This window comes from Erithacus rubecula, assembly GCF_903797595.1.
Source record: "Erithacus rubecula genome assembly, chromosome: 2".
In the NCBI taxonomy this organism is placed as follows: Eukaryota; Metazoa; Chordata; class Aves; order Passeriformes; family Muscicapidae; genus Erithacus; species Erithacus rubecula.
The window spans coordinates 10,642,203-10,663,760 of record NC_136685.1 but is presented as its reverse complement, the minus strand read 5'-3'; the positions used below and the strand labels follow the sequence as shown (position 1 = coordinate 10,663,760).

Here is a 21,558-nt window from a genome sequence, read left to right as displayed (position 1 = left end):
GGTTGATACAACCCATAAAGAAACAGAAGGTTTTCATGACAATGTGTAGTCACTTGCTACAGAGCAGTTAGACAGTCAAATAAAAAGAAAGTTGCCAAAGCTGATGCTTCACACATAGTAACTTTCAGCTCTCCCTATTACTAACTTAACATCAATACAACAAAATATTAAGACAAGAGATTGACAGTTGGCTGACCTAGTTAAGGCATGTTATTATGGGCATTGTCCAAACATCTTGTAAATACTGACAGGTTTGGGGCACCAAGCATCTCTCTAGGAAGCTGTACTGGCTTTGGTTGTGGTAGCAGGAGCAGGAAGCTACAGGGGTGGCTTCAGTGAGAACCTGCCAGAAGCATCCCCATGTCTGACAGAGCCATTGCCACTCTCTAGCCACCCCCAAGACTGACCCTTTGCTGGCCAAGGCTGAGCCCATCAGCAACTGGTAGTAACTCCAGGCTAAGTCAGGAAAGGGAAATTGTAATTGCAGCAATTGCAACCAGAGAAGAGAGAGAATCTGTGAGAGGAACAGGCCTGCAGACACCAAGGTTAGTGAAGGAAGGGCAGGAGGTCCTCCAGGCATCAAAACAGGGATCCCCCTGCAGCCCATGGAGAGCATCCAGCAGATGCTGGAGCAGGTGGATTCCCAAAAGATGCTGTGATTCTATGGGAAGTCTACACTGGAACAGACTCCTGGCAGGAGCTGTGGCTGTAGAAAGAGGAACCCACACTGCAGCAGGTTTGCTGGCAGCACTTGTGACCCCATGGGGGACCCACACTGTTCCTGAGGGACTGCATCCTGTGGAAGGGATCCACACTGGAGCACAGGAGGAATGTTGATCCTCCCTTTGAAGAGAAAGGAGTGGCAGAGACAACATCTGCCTGTACTGTTGGGGGGAGAAAAAAACTGGGAGTGAGGATGAGCCAAGGAGGGATGGAGGGAAATTTTAAGAAGGAGTGGAATGAGTTTTAAGATTTGGGTTCATTTCTCATCATCTCTCAAATACTGATTTGAATGTAAATAAATTCTGTTAATTTTCCCAGGCTGTGTCTGTTCTGCCCATGACAGCTAGTGGGAAGTGATCTCTCCCTGCCCTTATCTCAACCACAAGTCTTTTGTTCTATCTTCTCTCCCCTGCCCAGGAGAGGAGGGCAGTGACAGAGTGGTTTTGGTGCACACCTGGCACCCAGACAGGTTCAATCCCTCAGAGAAGCCTGGTCCACTGATAAAGAAATGTTTCCTAATGTACAGTCTAAATACACAGGACAGTATTTGCAATCTCAAAAATAATTTTCAAAAATCTTCTATGAAACTAAAATTCAACTACTAAAAGAAAAGCATTAAAAAATAACATTCCAGTTTTCAAGTTTCTTTTCCATCACAATTTGCATTTCAAACACTAGATTTTTTTACACATCTGAAAGTGTCAGCTGTGCAAAACAAACAAGTATTATTCTTTCATTAAATAGTTTTCCAAATATTTTGCCTGCTTTTACTACAATCATAAATGAAATATACCATAGTTCTATCAAAATCCATTCCCTTCATTGACTTAACAACTGCACAATATTCCTTCTATTAAATCAGAATATTGTTATTTTATGATCGACTATTATAACTAGATGATCCAAAAAAAATAAGAATAGCCTCCTGCTTAGTTTCATTTATCTTTGTTCTACTGATGCCTACATCCAAGACATTTATTTCAATAAGCACAGAACTTTTCTTGTATCTTTGTCTCTACGACTTTTTAAACTACTCACCGACTGTGAAGAGGGACTACCATTAGGTGAGAGCTCTAAAGTTTCTTCATCACTGGATTCATCATTATGTACATCTGTGTATTCTTTTCTCTGCCTTTTCTGGGACCCAGGATTTAAAACACTTTCTTCTTTTCTCTTACCCATGAGTACTGAAAATTGAAAGTAATGACATATTATAGGTTTCAGTGTTCTAGGTGACAACATACCTACAGGTGGTAGCACAGGCCTACTAAATTATTTACTTTGGTAAAACAAATATTAGAATTACCCACAGAATGGGTAAGGCTGGAAGGGAACATAGCGTGTCATCTGGCCCAACCTCCCTGCTCAAGCAGGGCCATCCCAGAGCACACAGCACAGCACAGGATTGTGTCCAGGCAGTTTTTTGAGCATCTCCAGTAAGGGAACCTCCACAGCCTCTCTGGGAAAGCAGTTCCAGTTCGTGTTCACCTGCACAGCAAAGATATTCCTCCTCATGCTCGGGTGGAGCTCCCTGCACATCAGTTTGTGCCTCTAGTCTTATTGCTCGGCACCACCAAGGAGAACCTGCTCCGTCCTCTTGACACCCTCCCTTTAGATATCCATACAGACTGAGGTCCCCTCTCAGCAGTCTTTTCTCGAAATTGAACAGGCCCAACTCCTTCAGCCTTGCTCTCATGAGAGAGATGTTCAGTCCCTTCATTATCTTCCACAGCCCTCCGCTGGATCTCCACCTCTCTCACGTATTGAGGAGCCCAGAACTGCACTGCGGCACAGAGGGCAGCTCTGTCTCCTCTAGGGACAGCGAAAACGAAAGAGCGGCAGAAATCCCCTCAAGTCCACGATTACCTGTTGCTTTTCGCAACACCGCACGACCCGGAAGGATCCCCACCCGCTAGGAAAGGGACGCGGGTCCCTGGGCGGCCGGAGCGCCCGGGCGGCCGCTGCTGCTGCTGTCCGCGGGCAGAGCAGGCACCGGGGGAGCGCCCACACCCGCCGGGCGCCCACGCTGGGCAGCGGGTGACAAACGCCAGCTCCGACCGCTAACCGGCCCCGCGGGGCCACCCGCGCCAGCACCCGCGGCGCCGGCCCGGGGCAGCGGGAGGAGCGGGCGGCAGCCGTTGCCCCGCCTTGCGGCCGCCAGGCCGCCCCTCCCCTCCCTCCCTCCCTCCCTCCCGCCCAGAGAGCGCGGCGCGCCCGGACAGCGCCCGCGAGGATCTTCGCCCGGCACGGGCCGCCCGTCCCCTGTGTCCCCTCCCTTCGGCCCTCGCCGCCCCGCGGCCCGTTACCTGGGACAGCTCCCGATCCCCGCGCGGCGGGCGGACGGGGCGGGCCGGGCCGGAGCGGGCGGAAGAGCCGCCGCCAGTGCGCGCCTGCGCGCTCCGCCTCCCGCGGGCCCGTTTCCGTGCGCGCCTTTTCGGCTGTGGGGCGGAGCGGCCGCCGCTCGGGAGCGGGGCGGGCCGGGCCCGGCGGGGCTCGCTCGGCGCCGGGCGCTCCCGTTGGTCCCCGCGGAGGCGGGAGCCGCTCCCGAGCCGGGGCTGAGCAGCCCGGGGCAGCTCGGGCACGCCGGTTCCTGCGGGGCTGCGGCGGAGCGCTGGCGCAGCGGGGCGGGAGTTTCAAACGCGGCGTCCGGGCGGCTGCTCGGGGCTCTGCTCGTCCGGCGCCGAAGGTCTGTAGGCCCTTCAAGGGGAATCTGGAAATGCTGGAGTGTGCCACTGCTGTTGGGCTTTATTGGCAAAGCTGTGCTGGGGTCACGCAGAGAGAGGGGGAGAGTTGTGAAAGGCGCCTGGGCTTTCCTCTTTCCTCCGCCGTGTTTCGCTGCTTTTTAAAGGCCTCCGGGCGAGACGTGAAGCATGCGCTTGGCTGGCTGTGCAAGTTACCTGGGTAATGTGTGAAAGTACCTCTGTGTGAATTGAATTTCAGCGTTAAATGCTTTCTGTAGCTGTTTTTACTTAATTGGCATTTCTAGCTGTGTAAAAAAACTTAATAGAGCAGAATGTAGTCTTAAAACACCATAAAAGATTTATAGGTTTAGCGCATTCTGGCCTTAAGAGATATTGAGAAAGTTTTGTAGGGGGGTGTTTATTGTTAATTATCTTCAGTGATTTCTAGTATATGAAAATAAATCAAGTTCAGTCTTGCTTCTTTGGAAATCGCCATCTCTCTAGGGTTGGAGGCTTGTGATGATCGGAGCTCTTAAATAAAATCCGAGTAGACAGATCATTCATATTCAAGGTAGTTGAACTGTGTGTACACGGATTTAAAATTTTAATATTTAAGAAATATACTAAAAAAAGGCAAAGATTGGTAGGTCTTCATAGCTCACCTTAGATATGTATTCAATGGGATATGAAAAACTTAGTCCTCAAATAACTGTACTTTATTACAATTAAAAAGACGGCTTTTTTTTTTTTTTTTTTAGTTTCAAATTTTTATACTTTTAAAAATTATTTGTAATTAACCAAATATGGGGTGTTTGTAGTGTATTTGTCTTTCCCATTAATTAAGTACCATGTGACACTCCGTAGCAATATTTAGAAACTGGCTAACACAGTTGTTTTTTAAGAAATTGTATTGATGCAGACTAGCAGAAACCAAATGATAATACCAAAAAGATATTTCCTTTCTTTGTTAGGTGTTCTCTCACTGAAGCTGGATTATTATGCTTGTCTTTTGGGAAGGTTTGGGTACTTCCCCTATGCATCAGAGAAACTGATCATCCTGGGCTTCAAGATTGTACTGTGTAAATGTATGCTTAATTTTTTTTTTTTTTTGACAAATTTTATGTGCTTGACATATAACAACAAAAGCAATACTCTGTACACATACAACTAAAATGAGGTTGAGTGATTGTAGTAGTTAAAGCAATGGATTAGATACCGAAGTTGTGTTGCAAGTAAATCTAAACATTAGAACTTGGTTTAAAAACAGCCTGGATTTGAATAGCTGCCTTGCTTTAAAACAGAATTAGAGTATAAAAGAATGCACCCTCCAAAGGCAGGCTTGCTGTTCTGACAGACTGTGATGTTAAATGTGAGAGACCACACAGTGGCTTAGCTCCTCTTGTGTCTTAAGCAGATCTCTGAGCACCAGCAGGTCATTAGTCTGATTTATTCAAATGAGCATTTTAATTTATCTGAGTAAACAGTAGTGTCAAAAGCAGAAAGAAATGCAAAACATCCCAGGTTGTATTTGGCTTTTCTATTCTACTGTTGGGAGAGGAGAGAAAATAAATAAGCATGAGACAAACTTTGTACCATAAGATAGTGGAGGAATAAATTGGTATTGTGAGGGGGGAAAGCAGAATATATGCTAGAGGCCTGGTATAAAACTGGCAAGATGTGAAAACCAGAAGAATAATGAAAACAGAAGAAAATGAGTGTGGTAAGAGGATACCATGGAGAGTGGAGCTGTATAAGTAAATTAACATAAGAAAGAAATGCATCTCCTAGTGGGTGTGTTTTCTTAAGTACTTACAGTACTAATGCACTATAGGTAATCACACAATACCCAAACTGACTCAGTGAAAACCTACACACTGGTGTGTTTCTGCCCTCACAGTGTTAGAAAAGCCAGAATATTTGTTTGGGAGGAAGATTCTGAAATCATCATGTTGAGAGCTTAGTAGCAAGTTGCCCAAATCCCCTTTAAGGGCTCTGCAATTGCCTAAAGTAGTAAGTTGGAGCTTTGTGCCTGCCATAAGTAGAAAGTTGTTCAGAAGCACAGCAATTTTCAGATGAATGTGGATATCCCTGGCCAAGAGAGAGGTGCACAGTCTTGAGCCAGGTGTGCATGCTGGGTGGAGCTATTCCCCAGGCATCCAGGGCCAGAATAAAGTCGTGCCTTCTTCTTAATACTGTGTCTTCTTAATAATACATTGGAGTTCTCTTCCCAAATTTCAGTGCCAGTCACTGCTGATTCCCTGCTCAGAGAGGCTTCCATCAGCATTGGATTAAAGCAGGACAGTATGCCTGCTGGATGTTAAAAATGTTTGCAGCCTGTAAGCAACCACTGCAGCAATACCATCTTTTTTTTTTCCTGGACTCCAACTTGAATTTCCCAAGACAGAATTTCTGGGTATTGACCCTTCTTATATCATCTTGGAATGCAAGGAAAATTTAAATTCTGTTGTCATTGTAAATATTCCTCAGATAGCTTTAAGCTACTTCTATTTGAAAAGAAGATTTTAATGGGAATCCTACCTCAAATCAGAAAGTAATTCTCTTAAGAATCCTATGAGGTTTTTTTCCTAATAAAACTTGGATTGTGTTTATGTAAGGCATATGTGAGACATGGAAATGAATATTTTTTCTTTTTTTTTTTTCTTTTTTTTCCTCAACTGTGTTTGTTTTTGTTTGTGTTCAGCTTATTAGTAATGCAACTATTCAATCCAAATAAGGTATTTGGAGAAGGTAATAAACCACCTCTGAACTGGAGTCACTACATTTAAAAGACTTGGTTGCAAGTGTTCTTGCCTCATAAAAGTAGAACTTCTAGTGGCAAATATATTTATCTTCTGAACCTCAGAGTCATAATACTTTGCTTCATGTCATATTCTGAAACTGCTTTATTTTGTTTGGTCTTCACAGATAAAATCTACCTTCAGACAACAAGGAAGCTAAAACAATGGGAGTGACTCATCTGTGGCAAATCCTTGAGCCTGTGAGACAACCTGTCAACATGAGTAGTCTCAGAGGGAAAACACTTGCTGTTGATTTAAGTTTGTGGGTTTGTGAAGCACAGACTGTTAAAAAGATGGTTGGAGTGGTTACCAAGCCACATCTCAGGTATGGTATCCATATAAACGATTTGAGCCAAAAGTCTTGGAGCTGTATAATTTGAATATGTTGTTTATTCAGTAGAATTCTAAGAGTAGCTCTGAAATGCATATGACTGGTGTTTTGAGTCAGTTATCACTTATGCTACATGTGTAGAGGGTTTGAAGTTAATTCTAAGTAGACCTCCATGTTGATTTAAATATGTTTAAATCACTCTAAAGGCATTTGAACAAACTTGAAAGATACATATATATTTTTAATTTAAATGACTTACCTAAGGAATGAGCATATCTCAGCATCTATAATTTCAAAACACTAATTTCTGCAAACAGAGCTAACAAAAATGAAAACACCAATTTTCATCAGTGCTTGTTATTGGTTGCCAATACAGAGCACTGAGTTACTTGATGGTGTTATACACTCCTGTGACTTCTGTTGAATTCAGCAGAATATGAAATAGCAGCATGATACAAAATCTCAGCATTTTCTGCGAATAATGTCTTAAAATGTTTTATACTTACAAATCCCAATGGATAATTGCCTATAAAACTGACAGCATGACCAAAGTCATTACATCACTCTTATAAGGATGTCCTGTGTGCAGTGGAATGGAAGCATCAGTCCAGACCTCCAAAGCAAAACAAAGGGTTGAACAGATTTCTACCAAAAAACTGTTTTCAGACAGTGGATTTTTTTTTTTTTTTTCCGAGAATTTGTATTTTCAAGTAACTTACTGTATGGATTGATTTTTTTACATAATTTGTGAAAATAGAACTGGCTTCAAAGACCAGCTTACTGCTTTTTGCTGGTAGTAGCTGTACAAGATTAAATCTAGCATAATGGTCTCTCCATGTCAGTCAAAGAGATGTAAATGTTTGATGTACTTCTTTTGAAAGATTAATACTGGAGTTACTGGTAAATGCACATGCTGTTTGATATGACAGCTGTTAATTTTACTGTTGTGGTCTAAATATGTATTACTGCAGCCTTGTAAAATTCACCCCTCAGTGGTGCTGATTTGCATATGAAATAAATGGCATGTTAGTATTACCTATAATTCTGTCCAATACTACAGTATTCAGTCACTTCAGATGTACCTATATTGATAGATTTGGGGTTAATATTTGATACAAAAGAATCAATGTAAATATGTGTTTGAAGGCAGGGTTTGGATACTGGATGTATTTTATTAAGCCTTTTAAATTTGCTTACGTCTTTGCACCTGAAAAAGATCTTTCTTGTCCTTATGTGGTATTTTCCTGAGAATTTTGTAAAGCTGCTGCAATTTCATAATATGACAATTTCAGCCCAAAACAGGAATATAGATCAGAGGTTTGTTTAGCTTGGGGGTGAGAGAATCATTAGAAATAAAGACAGTGCTAGGATTTTTCCAGTGGTAAGCTCAGGAAAATACTAGGGATATAAGGAAAATGTCTAAAGAAATCAGTTCTTCACAAAGAGTACAGCTTATGGAACACTTTGCTTTATTGCAGAAACCTGTTTTTTCGGTTCTCTTTCTTTTCATCAATGGGAATTAAACTTGTATTTGTCATGGAGGGAGAGGCCCCCAGGTTGAAAGCAGACACCATGAGCAAGAGGAATGAGATGCGCTATGGGCCTTCGAAAAAAGCTGGACCTGTAAGGACAGGGAGATCTTTATTTAAAGCCATGTTAAAAGAGGTGAGTAACTTTGTGTTCAAGTATTTTTAATGTGATAGAAAGAAATTTTAACCAAGTTCAATATCAGAATGTGAAATAATTGATAGCTTTTGCTGCAACTCGCCCCTGAAGGTGAGGTAACTGAAGTGCTTGTTAACAGATTCCTTCGAGGCGGATTAGGGTGGAATGACACGGAATGACTGGTGAGTACATCTTTTGTGTACATCACACTGAGCCAGTTGTGTAAAGGAGGAAACTGGCAAGATGCAAAGCATTATTCCACCTCACAGGATCTGTTTATTGTTGGCCTCACCCAGCTCAAAAATCAGCTTGTTGGTAAACAAAGGGTGGTTTGTTGTGGACATCCTCCCATGGTGGGTGTGCACCCCTGTGGCAGACTGGATGGGAGGTTTCACCAACACACACCCAGAAACTCTCCTCCTCTTTGGCTGGGGGGTGCAAACCTGGCCTCAGCTGCTTTTGCAAATGGCCAATTGTTTGAATCATTGACCCCTAACATTTCAGTCTCTCACAGCTTTATACACAACAAATGTAAAACAACAGTTTGAGTTTTGAAGGAATGTGCACCTTTGAAGTCAGGCCTCACAGCGTCTGTTAAGTGGTATAGAAGAGAAATGGTGTCAGAATAATTTTCTCATTGGTATGTTTCTGTGCATGTTGTGTTGTGGTGATTGCCAGCCATAACTGAGGATTTACTGCAAAATTTAACTTTGCTGTTCTTTTATGGTGTTAGTATCTCTATACTTCTTCATATCCTCCCACCCCCATTAACCATCTTTATCTATTCAAAATTTTATGGAGTTGAATTTATGGACACTCAGAGCTTCACTAGACTGTACATACTAATTCAGATTTTATTCTTAAATTCTAAAATAAAATATTTTCTCTGAAGTGTGTTTCTTGTACAGTGGTCCAGTCTTGGTAGGATGACAGCATTGTACTTTTCTGCTTGATACTCTTGGCGAGTTTGGCACCTGTTGGAAGATTTCTGTTCTGGCTCAGCATTACTGCTTGAGTAAATAGTATTATTCTCAAAGATAAATACTCCTTTGTTACTACTTGTTGGGAAGGGAATTCTTCGGAAACCATCCCTAAATATCAATTTAAAGTGTAAAGATTTTTGTGAAGGAGTGGCCATTAATCATGCTGTGTTCAAGTCCTGTAACTAATCCTTAGCTCTTTGATGATATTTGCTTTTCACTGTTACAGGAAATTATTTTTTTGCTAAAGTAGTCCTTTCATTGGTGTAGTGTTATATAGGTGGAGCAACAGTAGTGGTTTTTATTTGCACTTGTGTCTGAGAAAATGCATGCTAATAAGTGAATTTAATAGCTCAGCATTCAACCTCTTTCGTTATGTGTTCCTCCTTTTAGTGTCTTGAACTGCTGGAGTGTTTGGGTGTCCCTTGGGTTCAAGCAGCTGGAGAAGCAGAGGCAATGTGTGCCTACCTAAATGCAAAAGGACTTGTTGATGGCTGCATTACCAATGATGGAGATGTTTTCTTGTATGGAGCTCAAACAGTTTATAGGAACTTTGCCATGAATGCTAAGGTAGTGTACCTCACACTGTTCCCACCCGTTCTGTAGACTCTTTACAGAAATGCAAATAGGAAGAAGACACTTGAAAAAAATACTTACATATTATTAAACTTACCTTGCAGTAGTTGAGTTTGTTTAAAGTAGTATGTTTAAGACAGAGACATTTTATTTGATTCACTGGTAATTCTTGTATTGGCTGTGAGAGAAAAACTACTTTATAAAGTTCATCTGAAAAACTTGTTGAGATATACTTCAGAGATATGAGAAAATCAAGAGAAGAAATGTACTACAAATAATTAACTCTAAAAATTAATTAGGGTTGATGGAAGGTTATTTGTTTTAATGACACCATGTTTGAGTTCTTCCTTGACCTGGTTCTTTCATTCAGCTTCCTTGTCATTTATCACCAACAGTGAAGGCAAGCTCAACCTTTCAGGTGTACTTAGTTACATATATATTGGTCAGCATATAAAATAATTTGATTGTGCTTCTGTCAGGGGCATCTGTTCTAGCAAAATGGATCACTTTGGTTTGTTGGCTTGTGGGGGGACTTTTTTGTAGTGACTGAGGAAGAAGGCAGTGGCCTATGTTTTAGTTCATGTTAATCTTGATTTCATTTTGTATTTGAGTTCCTTTACCTTTCAAATATTCGTTTACCTTATGCCTAATATGTTAGGTAATGTTTTTATTATTTCTCTTATTTTACTTAAGTAGTATGTTGAAATGTTTACCTGCATTTTAAAAATGTTACTTCCTGAAACAATTTGCACAGCCACTAGCATTTGGTATGAGTTTTGTCACACTTTTTCTCTAGGTAGTAAACAGTGAAAAGCACCTAGAATCGTAGAATATACTGAGCTGGAAGGGACTCATCAGGATCATTGAGTCTAACTCCTGGTCCTGCATAGGACACCCCAAGAGTCACACCAAGTGCCTGAGAACCTTGTTCAAACACTTTTTGAACTCTGTCAGGTGTATCTTGGTGCTGTGACCACTTCCCTGGGGAGTCTGTTCCAGTGCCCACCCTTTGGGTGAAAAGCTTTTTCCTGATACTCAACCCAAATCTCCCCTGACACAACTTCATGCTGCTTCCTCGAGTCCTGTCACTGGTCACCAGAGTGAAAAGATCAGAGATCAGTGTCTGGTCTGCCCTTGTCCTTCCCCTTGTGAGGATGCTGAAGGCTGCAGTGGGGTCTCCACTCAGTCTCCTCCAGGCTGAACAGACCAAGAGACCTCAGCCACTCCTCACACGGCTTCCCCTCAGGGCCCTTCATTATCTTTTTTTGCCTCCTTTGGATGCTCTCTAATGGCTTAATGTATTTTTAATATTATGGCACCCAAAACTGTCCCAGCACTGCAGGTGAGGCTGCCCCAGAGCAGAGCAGGACAATCCCTCCCTTGCCTGGCTGTGATGCTGTCCCTGATGTCCCCAGGACAGGGTTGTCCCTCCTGGCTCCAGGGCTCTGCTGGCTCATGTTCAGCTCTGTATCCACCAGGACCCCCAGGCCCTTTCTGCAGTGCTGCTCTCCAGCCTCTCTTTCCCCCATCTGTGCACACAGCCAGGGTTGCCTCATCCCAGGTGCAGAATCCAGCACTTCCCCTTGTTAAACTCCTGTAGTTTGTCTCTCTGCCCTTCAGGGAGTCAACAACTCCCCCCAATTTAGTGTTGTTGGTAAACTTAGTATTCCTTCCAGTCCTGAGATTGAATTAACCCTTTTGGCATCAAGTTCAGGATGTTAATGAAGATGGTGAGAAGTGGACTGGGGATAGAAGCCCTGTGGAACTCCTTGAGTGAGAGGTCACCAGCTTGATTTAACCCCATCCACTGTAACCCTGTGCCTGAGCTGTGAGCCATTTGCTCACCCATCATGTAACATGGTTATCCAGCTGGATGCTGGACCTTGTGGCTTATTTTAGTTTCTATCAACAGTTGATGCCCATACTTGAAGTTCTAGGGCTTGTCCATGTGGTGTCCATGCATTACATTATAAATTTTAATGGCAGTTTATTTTTTTTTTCCCTGTTAAACCCTTCTTATGGGGTAGAACCCTTTCCTGCAGGTGTGGGTGAATAGGGCTGAGTAAACAATCCCAACTGAATGTGACGTAGGGCAGTTCTTTCCCTGGTATAACAGAAATAATATGCAATAAATTTCTCTTGCAGGATCCATATCTTGACAGTTACACAATGTCCTCTATTAAAGAGAAACTTGGTTGTGACAGAGAGTCTTTGATTGGGCTAGCAGTTCTTCTGGGCTGTGATTATCTTCCAAAGGTAAGCAATATAATTATTTTTTATTTGGTACTTACACTGTCTTGAAAAACAACAAAGTTTATCAAGGGAGATGTTCATCCTGGGAAAGCTTATGCAGTGCATGATTACTGAGATCCAGTAGTAAAAGGCTAAAGATACTCAAAATGGTTGATGAACATCAGTCTTCCTAAGACTGTTCTGTGTTGTTCCAAACCTTTTCTATAATGCAGGTGGAGGCAAAAGTGTAGATGCTGATTCCATTGAGCCATGATGTGAGAACTCCATTGTTTATGAGGATGCTTTGTAGCAAGTGACATACAAGTACATCCTTGGCAGAGGAACTGTGGAAAATGAGAAAAAATGGTTTTGTCTGTGCTCTTTGGAAGACTTATTGGTGATAGGTTCAAGCTGTAGTTATTAGTAAAGGCAGTTCTGGATGCAATTTGTATGTATCTCTGTTCCTTTGCTTGTAAATATATAATTTACAAAGAATTAAAATTGATCTGTTTGGAAGTTTACTTAATTAATTGAGAGGAATCTCACTCATTACTACTTCACTTTTTTCTTTCTTTCCTGTAAACTTTTGAATTCTTTTTTTGAGACTTTGAACAGAAGCTGTTGTAATGGCTATTTGAAAGGGAAAAGAAGTGGGATAATTTCCATGCAGTTCATAATTTAGTGACTTCAGGCCAAGGTTATTCCCATTCAGACTTGCAGTGGATATCTAGTTATTCTTAAATAATTATGTCCCAATTTGATAAAACTATCCTTTAAACAACTGATACTGTGGAAAAAACAAATATTTCATTATCTTTGTCTTGGGTTTTTTGTTTTTGTCTTTTTTTTTTTTTCTTCTTCTGTTGTAGAAATCTTTAAATAGTTTGTTACTACTGTGTAAAGAAAGGGAGTAAAAAAATCAGTGGATAATCAGTGGTTATTGTAGCAAAGCAGCTCCTAATATGCCAGGTTCTTACATAGTCCTAAAGTGTCACCATTATGTGATGTCAGGTCCTTTGAGTTACTGCAGCTCAGCAAAGTAGATGAAAACAGAAACTTGTGAAGAAAGCTGAATTATGGAAGTGCATTGGGAATGGAGATTGGCAGAACAGATAAATGAGAATGCCACACTATAATTGCACTTACTTTGTTGAAAATACACCAAAATAATGTTTTCCTTGGAAAGCTGAATATCTGACTTTACTTCAATGTCTGACTGTAGTCCAGTGAGGACTTGGTTTGAAATGCAGATTTATTTTAAATGGTTGTATGTATTCAGCTGTGCCATTACAGCTGAATAAATGCAAATTTATTTGTAATGATGCTGTAGAAAGTACACTTGATACAATCTTTATAATCAGGTGTACTGATTCTTGGCAAAATACAGTGAAGATGGAAAGAACTGGAAAGCAATATGTGTGTTTTAAATCATAGACTGGTACAGTAGTTTGGGTCAGAAGGGACCTCTGAGATTCACTTAGTCCAACCCCCCTGCAGTGAGGGGCATCTTCAATTAAACCAGGTCACTCAGAGCCCCAATCCAACCTGACCTTGAATATTTCTGGAATGGGGCATCTACCACCTCTCTGGGCAACCTGTATCAGTGTTTCGCTCTCTATTCTGAATTGAACTTCTTTTAGTTTATTACTGCTTCCTACTTCTTTCTTTTCCTTTTTTATCTGAGGTGCTGTTGAGCATAAGAACATCTTGTGTATTACACTGGTAGTATGGCTGTAATCTGCCCTTAAACTTGGTCAAAAATATTTTTCTCAATTTATTCTCAACATCTGAAATAATTTTTTGTCATTTCTCTACATTATGTAATTTTTTTGGTGATATTTTGTTTGTAATTTAAAAATGTTTCATATTTCTCTATAGGGGGTTCCAGGAGTAGGGAAGGAACAAGCTTTAAAGTTAATTGAGACTCTGCGAGGTCAAAACTTACTGCAAAGGTAAAATGGAAATTTATGTAAGTGCTTTTTTATTCAAAGACTTAATAGCATGTACTTCAGCTCCAAGACAATATTTGCAATACTTCAGTTAGGGAGGATATTACCACATTCCTTACCTTGTGTTTGCTAAGGGGATTGAGTGTTTTGCTAGGCAAGTCTTATTTTTTTTTAAACATGGCCAGCTCCTTGCTCTTGAGCTAGCAGGTATAAGTTGATATACTGGGGTGAAAGTACTAGGGGCTGATGAGAATTACTGATTTTTAATTGGGTTGTAGATTAGCATTTGAGATACCAAGTGCTTTCTGTATTTGTTATCATAATGTGTGTGTCAGTGCTAGAAATCCAACACGACCTACTGTAAAAGAACCCTGTTTCATAAGTTGAAAAACTGTTTTTTAGATAAATGCTTGAGAAGTATAAAGAGATTATTTTTCAGTGATTCAAATGTGAAAGCAAAAAATATTTCTTTATCCTTTAAACATCATCCTTTCAGGTTTGAGCAGTGGAAGGAACAATTTCAATATGATGATAATCCACCTGTGGTTGTTAAAAGGGTAATTCACTGTTCAGAGTGCCACCATCCAGGTCAGTGTGAAAAGTTGTGAAAAGTGCTGAGCTGTACTTTTAGCCTAATTGCTTGCTTTTTATTGTGGGGTCATGGTTTTTGTTTTATTGGGTTATGGGTTTTTTTTCTATTAGCATTTAAAAAGCTTTTCAGCTTCCATCTTCACATTTTCAATATTGTGTACATGTAACCTTATATAAACAGTTCTAAGGCTTGGGACTTACTTTCTCCAAATGTGAAAATAGTTGACAGCAAATGGAATGTTGTCACAATGCTGTTGTGGGATCCCAGATATTTGCCTTTTTAACATGATCAGTAAAGACAGCATATTATACTCTATACTGCCCAGCAACTCTTTCTTTAGTTGCTTGAACTGGTCCTAGATTAAGAGGACTGAATCCCATCACTGCTGAGGCTTGTGGCAGTGTTTTCTCAAAAATAAATTAATCCCAAGGATTTTGGTATCATCTTTGATCAGTGAACATACTCATGTCCATTGTTTGGTGAAGGAAATGATTCAAATATATTACTCATAAGTGTTTTCCAGGTTATCACAGATTACTTCTGTAGTTTTTTGATAATAAGTTCCCAGCTTAAGATCTGAAACTGTTGAGGGGAAAAATCTTTAGAAAAATGGAAGCCTGCATGTCTTTTTCAGTTTTCAGTGTAGATCTCTAAATGCAGCTAATGCACTCAGATCTGCTTACAGCTGCTATTCACATCACATTAGTATGTGTTCTGAGCTTTGTATTTGTAATATTGGCCTTATAGCTTTGGAGATTTTGGGAACCCCTTTTCTGCTCACTCTCTGTGTCTGTTGCTCTAGGATCTTACAAGGAACATGAGCACAATGGATGTAAATTCTGTGAAAACATGAGATGCTGCAAACCCAGTGACTCCAATCACTGCTGCCCTTGTGCATGGCATCAGTGGGAGCAAGTGAAACAAGCAAATGCAGTGGAGGACAGTATCAGAAAGTAGGAATGACCTGAAAATTTAATTGCTTTTCCCTGCATTCGTATGCAGGGTGAGCATTTAGATTCTCCATTTTTTGCCATTTTTCCTCTGTTCCTAACACATTTGCTTTTACCTGCAGAAAAGCCAAGAGTTGTGAGGGCTTTCCATTCTCTGAGGTAACAAACAAGCCTACTTAATATCAATTGTTTCAATCAGTTAGTTGAAATTTCAGCTTTTTGCTCTCTCCTAAACAGTCTCTTTTATGTTTTATCTCAAGGTTATCCAAGAGTTTCTTGTGAACAAGAATAAATTGACCAACATAAAGGAATGTCAAAGGCCAAATTTATTGTCCTTTCAGGTATATATCAAAATATGGAATAATCAGCTTTGTAATGTTTTATTTATTACTAAGGAAGGCATCTCTGATAGTTGTGATGCTCATTGGTAATTTTACTTGAAATAATAATTAAAGAATCTTGCTACTACATCTTAATATACCTCACTGTTTTGAAAGCCTAAAACTGAAGACTTTGGAAAAAATAAGTTGCTGTAAATAGGTAGATAGAAAATTGGAAGAAAGAGAAAACTCACTTGTTTTTGTTTTGTTTTTCATTGTCCAGTATTGCTAGATGGGGTGAGGGTGTTAATATATGCACATTAACCTTGTTTTCTAGAAAGGCTTATTTGCTTTTTATTGGCAAAACCAAATCTTTTACAATGTTTCATTTTTTAGGTTTGATGACAGTGTAAGAATTACAGACAGTACAGCAGATCACAGTTAAACAAAGTAGCTTTAATGAAAATCCATGTTCATTGTCTTACATATGAAATCTGTAATTTTCACAGCTCCTGGCAGAGCTGATGTCAGTCTGACAAGGTGTTTAACAACTGTCTTATCCCTGCTGCTGCCACCACACCACTGTTCCCTTGGCTTGTCACTGCCAGCTGATGAGAGTGCCCTGGTGGGGATGGCTGTTCCCTCCCTTGGCAGTGAGGTGTTGTGGAGCCTTACACTAATGTATAAAAGCACCCTAGATACTTTAGCCCAGTGTCCCAACTACATAACTATCTAAGCATGTTACCTAACAAAATAAAGAATGTTTTAAAGTTTGGGATTTTTTTTTTTTATACAAACAGCTATTTGCTTCAGAGAAGATGGAATGGACCAAACATTATGCTTGTAAGAAGCTGTTAGCCCTTTTGACACATTATGATATGATCCAGAGAAAATCTGGATACATTGACTCGAAACAACTGCAGGCAATACGGTAATGTAGCTTGATTTCTTGAACTTAATATGTTTACTTCTGCTGGCAGATAAAAAACACAAGGTTTTTCTGAAAAAAAAAAAAAAAAAGGTTTTCTTCCATCTTTGTTTCGAGTTGTTTTGAATAGAGGTAAAAACTCAGATCAGTGCACCAATTCTACCACTGCTGCACAAAGTAATACATAGAGCAGTTTCTTTCTAACTGGCAGTGCTTGTGTTTTGTTTTGTTCCTTTTCATTGCATCTGCCTAGGTCCTCTGCTCAGGTTCTTAGCAGACATGTAATTTAATTCTGTGTCTCAAAATCAGAGTTCAGGCTTAGAAATGAGCATCTGCAAATTCAGTCATATTGTCTGATTGCTTATCAGACCTACCAGCTGTCATTGTATTATTATGTGTCAACACTGCTTTTCATTCAGATCTGCTACATTTAGGAATATAAAAATGGCCAACTATACTCTTACTAAAAATGGACCTGCAGGGAAGAAAAAGCAAAATAAGCATGTAATTACTTTCTTCCAGAATATTTTCCCACCATCCAGACTTCTGTTACTTAGGAATTTACTGAGCCAGAATTAGTATTTCCTTATTCTGTCAGCCCTCAATGTAATTTATTTTTTAAAGATCTAGTCTTTCCTTAAACTTAAGTCAACTTCTAGAATCTACAGTGTCTGTTGGCAGACACTTTGTGAAGAGAATTGTGACTTATTTTAATTTTATCTGATGGTTACATTTCCCAAATGAAGCCCAAATTCTCCCTGCCCCCCTTTTTTTTTTTTTTTCTCTGAATCATTCCAAATTAGAATATTAAAATATTTTTAGATTTAAGTCATTTAATGGACTTTCTCTTCTTACAGGATTGTAAAGACACGTATTAAAAATGGAATTCCTTGTTTTGAAATTGAATGGCAAAAACCAGGTGGGTCTGGTTTCTATGTACATTATGGAATGAAACAGTTCATAGAAGAATCAAGATTTAACAAGGATGGGTTTGGCAACACTCTGAGGCAGTGGAATGTGGGCAAGACAAGAAACTGTTTTGTGGAAATAACAGGAAATGGGCATCAAATTTTGCATACCCTGAAAGAAAAAGCAGTGCTTTAGATTAAAAAAACATTACCTAGAAACAAGGGACTTGGTCTTCAGCTACTTTTTCTGGTACATGTTAATAAAAGCTGAACTGTGTAGTTCATACCTTATTTCACTATGTACCTGAAGCTGTTACTATTTTTTAGCCAGAAATTTTTCTGTGCTACCAGCCTCCTCCCTGTAGTGTGTCCATTTGTGCCAGGAGACTGGAAGGAAGAAAAAAAACTTTACTTGTAGATAAATCTCAAATATCATACTATTGACTTTTTATGTACCTTCTTTGTACTCAAATCTTTGTTTGGTTTTTCATTGCCTACTTTGACATTCAGTACAGACAAAGTACATTCATTATTTTTTCAGAACATTATGTTGATCCAGAAGATGAGCCTGTGGAGTTGTTTGTAGTCACACTAGAAGAAGAGTCTTTGTTTCAGGCTGCTTATCCTGATGTTGTTGCCCTATATCAAGTGGAAAAATCAGAAGTTCTTCAGAAGAAACAGAAAAGTAAGTCAAGAAGGTTGTTTCCAATGAATTTATGTGTCTTGGCAGAATGCAAAAAAGCAAAAAATATTTTTTCCACTCTTGAACAATATCATGCCAAAGTAAGATGAGGTCATGATGAGGTCATGCTTTAATCCTGCTATTCTATACTTTTACACTGAAAAATATGAACTGTGATTTATATGCTATTCAAAGTGCACTTTTATTATTTTGCTTTTCAGAAAAGAAAGACAGACCAGAAGAAAAGGTATTACCAAATGCTTATGATGAAGTTACCAGTCTTCTGTCTCAAATGAATTTAAAGCCTACATACAGACTTCTTCCTGGGCAGCACTCCATGTCAGATACAAAAGCTGCCCCAGAAGATCAGACACAGCAGAGAAGTACAGGATCAAAAGATGTAGCATTGCCTTCAACTTCCTTCACATCAACAGCTCATGTGTCAGCATCAGCATCAGCTCTTGCTGACTCATCTGTGCCCTCACAGTGCACTAAGTATTCAGGGATGTCATCCTCTTGCTCTGTACCAGCTGGTCTGCAGCTGAGCAGTGCTGATGGGAAAGGAACCTCCTCCAGCACTTCACCAGCCCATGGAGGTGACAACCATGACCCAGCAGCTGACTTCACCACATGCATAAAACACTCACACCCACTAAGTCATGAAACAGTAAGAAACAGCTCAGAATATTCAGATGTTGCACAGTCTAATATGCATTCTGGTAGTGAAGATGATTTGCTCTCAAATGATGCTATGGGACAACTTCAGGAGTGCTCTTTAAGCGAGCGAATACTTAAGAAGGCTCCCATTTCATCACAGCCTTTGTCTGAAGATTTAGTGCAGCTGCAGTCTTTGAATTGTTTTAAACAATCAAAAGAAACATTGAATCCTGATAGAAATCATGTCTCTTCCTCATGTCAGTTAAATAACCTAGTGCAGGAAAGTAAAAATGTTCTATCAGAAAACTCCACAACTGAATCCAGCGGGCGTATCTATCAAGATGCATACAAAAAAACTGACATGCTGGCTGAAATGGTGAAAAAAAAAACCTATATAAGTGGGGCAGCATGTCTAGCCTTCAGTGGGCAAACAACAGAGACTCTTCATCCTGAGTGTGAAATGCTTCCAGCATCTCAAAAGCCAGCAGGTACAACTGGCTGTCACATTAAAGAAGCTTGTATTGAAACTTCTCGGAAAGCTTCTTTTAAAAAGAGTGTCTGTCAGAACAGATGCTCCTCTAGTGAAGACAGTGATGATGGACACGTGGATAAAATCCTGGTTTATGACCAGCAGAAAAGGCAACTGAACCCTGGCCAGTTCAAAAAATGTTTTACAAAGAAAAGGAGCAGTGTTGTCACTAGTAAAAGGACAAACAGTGACTCAGCCCTTATAATTAAAGGGAAGAAGAAAACCACTAATTTAAAGGAAGCTGTTAATAGTTTCTCAGTGCAGGTATCTCTAAAACCATCCGCTGTAGAGGAAGTTAATTGTTCCCAAAGTCCAGAGCAACCAATTGAAAGATTGGGTTCTCCCACACAGCAAGACAAAAGTGCTGTTCTGACTTCTGCGTGGGCAGACAGTCCCCTTCCCCTGTCTGAAAGACTGAAAGGAAGAATCAAAATCAATTAAGTTCTCCATAAAATAGATTATGATAGCAATTAATTATCAGTTAACTATCAGTTAACTGTCAGTTCTTGAAAAGTTCTTTCTTAAAGTTTCTGCAGTATGTATCAATTTTATATGGACACAGTTTTCATGAATAGGAAATGCTGTCACTGGAGCTGAAGTTGGAAATTAAAATGTTAACAAAAATCCAGCTGATTATAGGCAAGTACCAGTTGTTCCGGGTGTGTTTATATTCTGAACTTGTTACCTAAGCATCAGGATACAGTATGCAAAGATGAGGAAGATTTATTTAAGAAAAAAGGTGTTTTTTTGCCAACCAAATGTGCAGATTTTGTGTACAGGTATTGGTCTTGCTTATAAAGCCACTTACTGGAACAGTGCCTGCAATGCTGTTGGACACTCCTAATAAGACTGATGCAGCATTTTTAAACTGAAATTCTACCACTAATTTAATTATGCAAGTTTTGAAATGGGTTTTGAAATCCTGTGGTTTTGGTTGTGTTGGCCATCTCTGAAGGACTAGATAGACACACAGCAGATGTACTTAACAGGGTGGCTAAATTTGTGTCTGCCATGCCCCATAATAAGCTGCTCTTCAGGGGTGTGCCTCTTCCAAAGAATTGAATAAGCCATGTAATGATACCCTGGTGTTGTAGCTGTCATATCTAATATTTAAGGAAATTTCATTACTGTTTTTATGAAATATAATTAAATTTAAATTTAATTATGGCATTTTTTCTGAAAGAAGGTTGAAATCCCATTTAACATTCACTTCAATTCATAATAGAGTGCAAGTTAAGTTACAGAAAATCTAATTATTATATTGAGAGTTCTTTGAATAAGATCATGTTAGGGTTTTTTTTAGAAGGGGAAACTTGAATAATGATTTTGAAGGTGCTCTTCCTGTCTCTTTATTATAGAAGCAATCTCTGTTTTCTTCAACAGTTGCCTGTTGCAGGAATGCCTCCTTGTTTGTATTTAGGTGTTAGTAACTTTTTCTTCAGAAAGAAGACAACTATATATTGTTATCAAGAGAAATTTAGAATATCTGTGCCTTAGTGAAAATGTCAGTTCTTCATAATGGTCAAGGATCAAGTTTGGAAGCTGAATTCCAGATATGTCCAAGGAAGACATAGGTAGTCTACAGCTAACATAGCCTGTAATTAGCCAAAATAATAGTTTCTTAGTTTACTTTGTGGGAAGATGGAAAAAAAATATTTATAATTGGTTTTCCAAATGAGAAATGTATTCTGGAAATGAGAAAAGTCAGAAATATTGTTTTGGTTTTTTTTTCAGTTTTGAAGATGGTCTTTGTCTTCTAGAGACTCTTATGCACCTAGCTGATGTTAGAGGGTAGCTGGAAGAATAGTGTTGTGAATGAGTAGGAGTCACCTGGGAATTTTAAAGGGAGAGATTCATAGCATGACAGAATGGTTTGGGTTGAGGGGTCCTAAAAATCATCTGGTTCCAACCCCCATGCCATGAGCAGGGAATCATTCCTAATGGAGAGATCTGAGTGGGTTTTTTTTGTGGAAAAACATTATTCTTGGTTATGTATGATTTTTTTTTTTTTCCTTGCTGATTATTTTGAATACTGAAAGTTGAAATCAAGGGTTTAA

The 21,558-nt window shown here is 39.8% G+C and overlaps 2 protein-coding genes across 6 annotated transcripts in view; one reads left to right on the top strand and one right to left on the bottom strand.

Annotated features, from left to right (window-relative positions):
- Positions 1 to 3,172, bottom strand: part of SMC6 (structural maintenance of chromosomes 6) — a 32,361-nt gene extending 29,189 nt beyond the window's left edge. The window contains exons 1-2 of one of the 3 annotated variants that reach the window (XM_079298112.1): positions 3,030 to 3,172; positions 1,762 to 1,910 (exon numbers count right to left, since the gene is read on the bottom strand). In XM_079298112.1, coding sequence (XP_079154238.1) covers positions 1,762 to 1,905 — 144 coding nt within the window. In that variant the 5' untranslated portion in view covers positions 1,906 to 1,910; positions 3,030 to 3,172. Of the gene's footprint in view, positions 1 to 1,761; positions 2,047 to 2,583; positions 2,871 to 3,029 lie in introns of those variants that run through there. The other 2 variants (XM_079298111.1, XM_079298110.1) reach the window with 2 other exon arrangements.
- A 10-nt stretch (positions 3,173 to 3,182) lies between these two features.
- GEN1 (GEN1 Holliday junction 5' flap endonuclease) lies at positions 3,183 to 21,321 on the top strand. 3 transcript variants are annotated; one of them, XM_079298115.1, is made up of 14 exons: positions 3,183 to 3,515; positions 6,330 to 6,527; positions 8,012 to 8,198; positions 9,572 to 9,748; positions 11,900 to 12,010; positions 13,865 to 13,938; positions 14,432 to 14,523; positions 15,330 to 15,480; positions 15,600 to 15,636; positions 15,738 to 15,818; positions 16,598 to 16,728; positions 17,583 to 17,644; positions 18,175 to 18,318; positions 18,537 to 21,321. In XM_079298115.1, exons 2-14 carry the CDS (start codon positions 6,367 to 6,369, stop codon positions 19,940 to 19,942), a joined length of 2,814 nt encoding a protein of 937 aa, XP_079154241.1. In that variant the 5' UTR covers positions 3,183 to 3,515; positions 6,330 to 6,366; the 3' UTR covers positions 19,943 to 21,321. The 3 variants fall into 3 exon arrangements, with proteins under 3 accessions (XP_079154241.1, XP_079154240.1, XP_079154242.1); XM_079298114.1 differs by lacking the exon at positions 3,183 to 3,515 and adding an exon at positions 5,300 to 5,817; XM_079298116.1 differs by lacking the exon at positions 3,183 to 3,515 and having other exon boundaries at positions 6,393 to 6,527; positions 8,076 to 8,198.
- Positions 21,322 to 21,558: the final 237 nt, after the last annotated feature.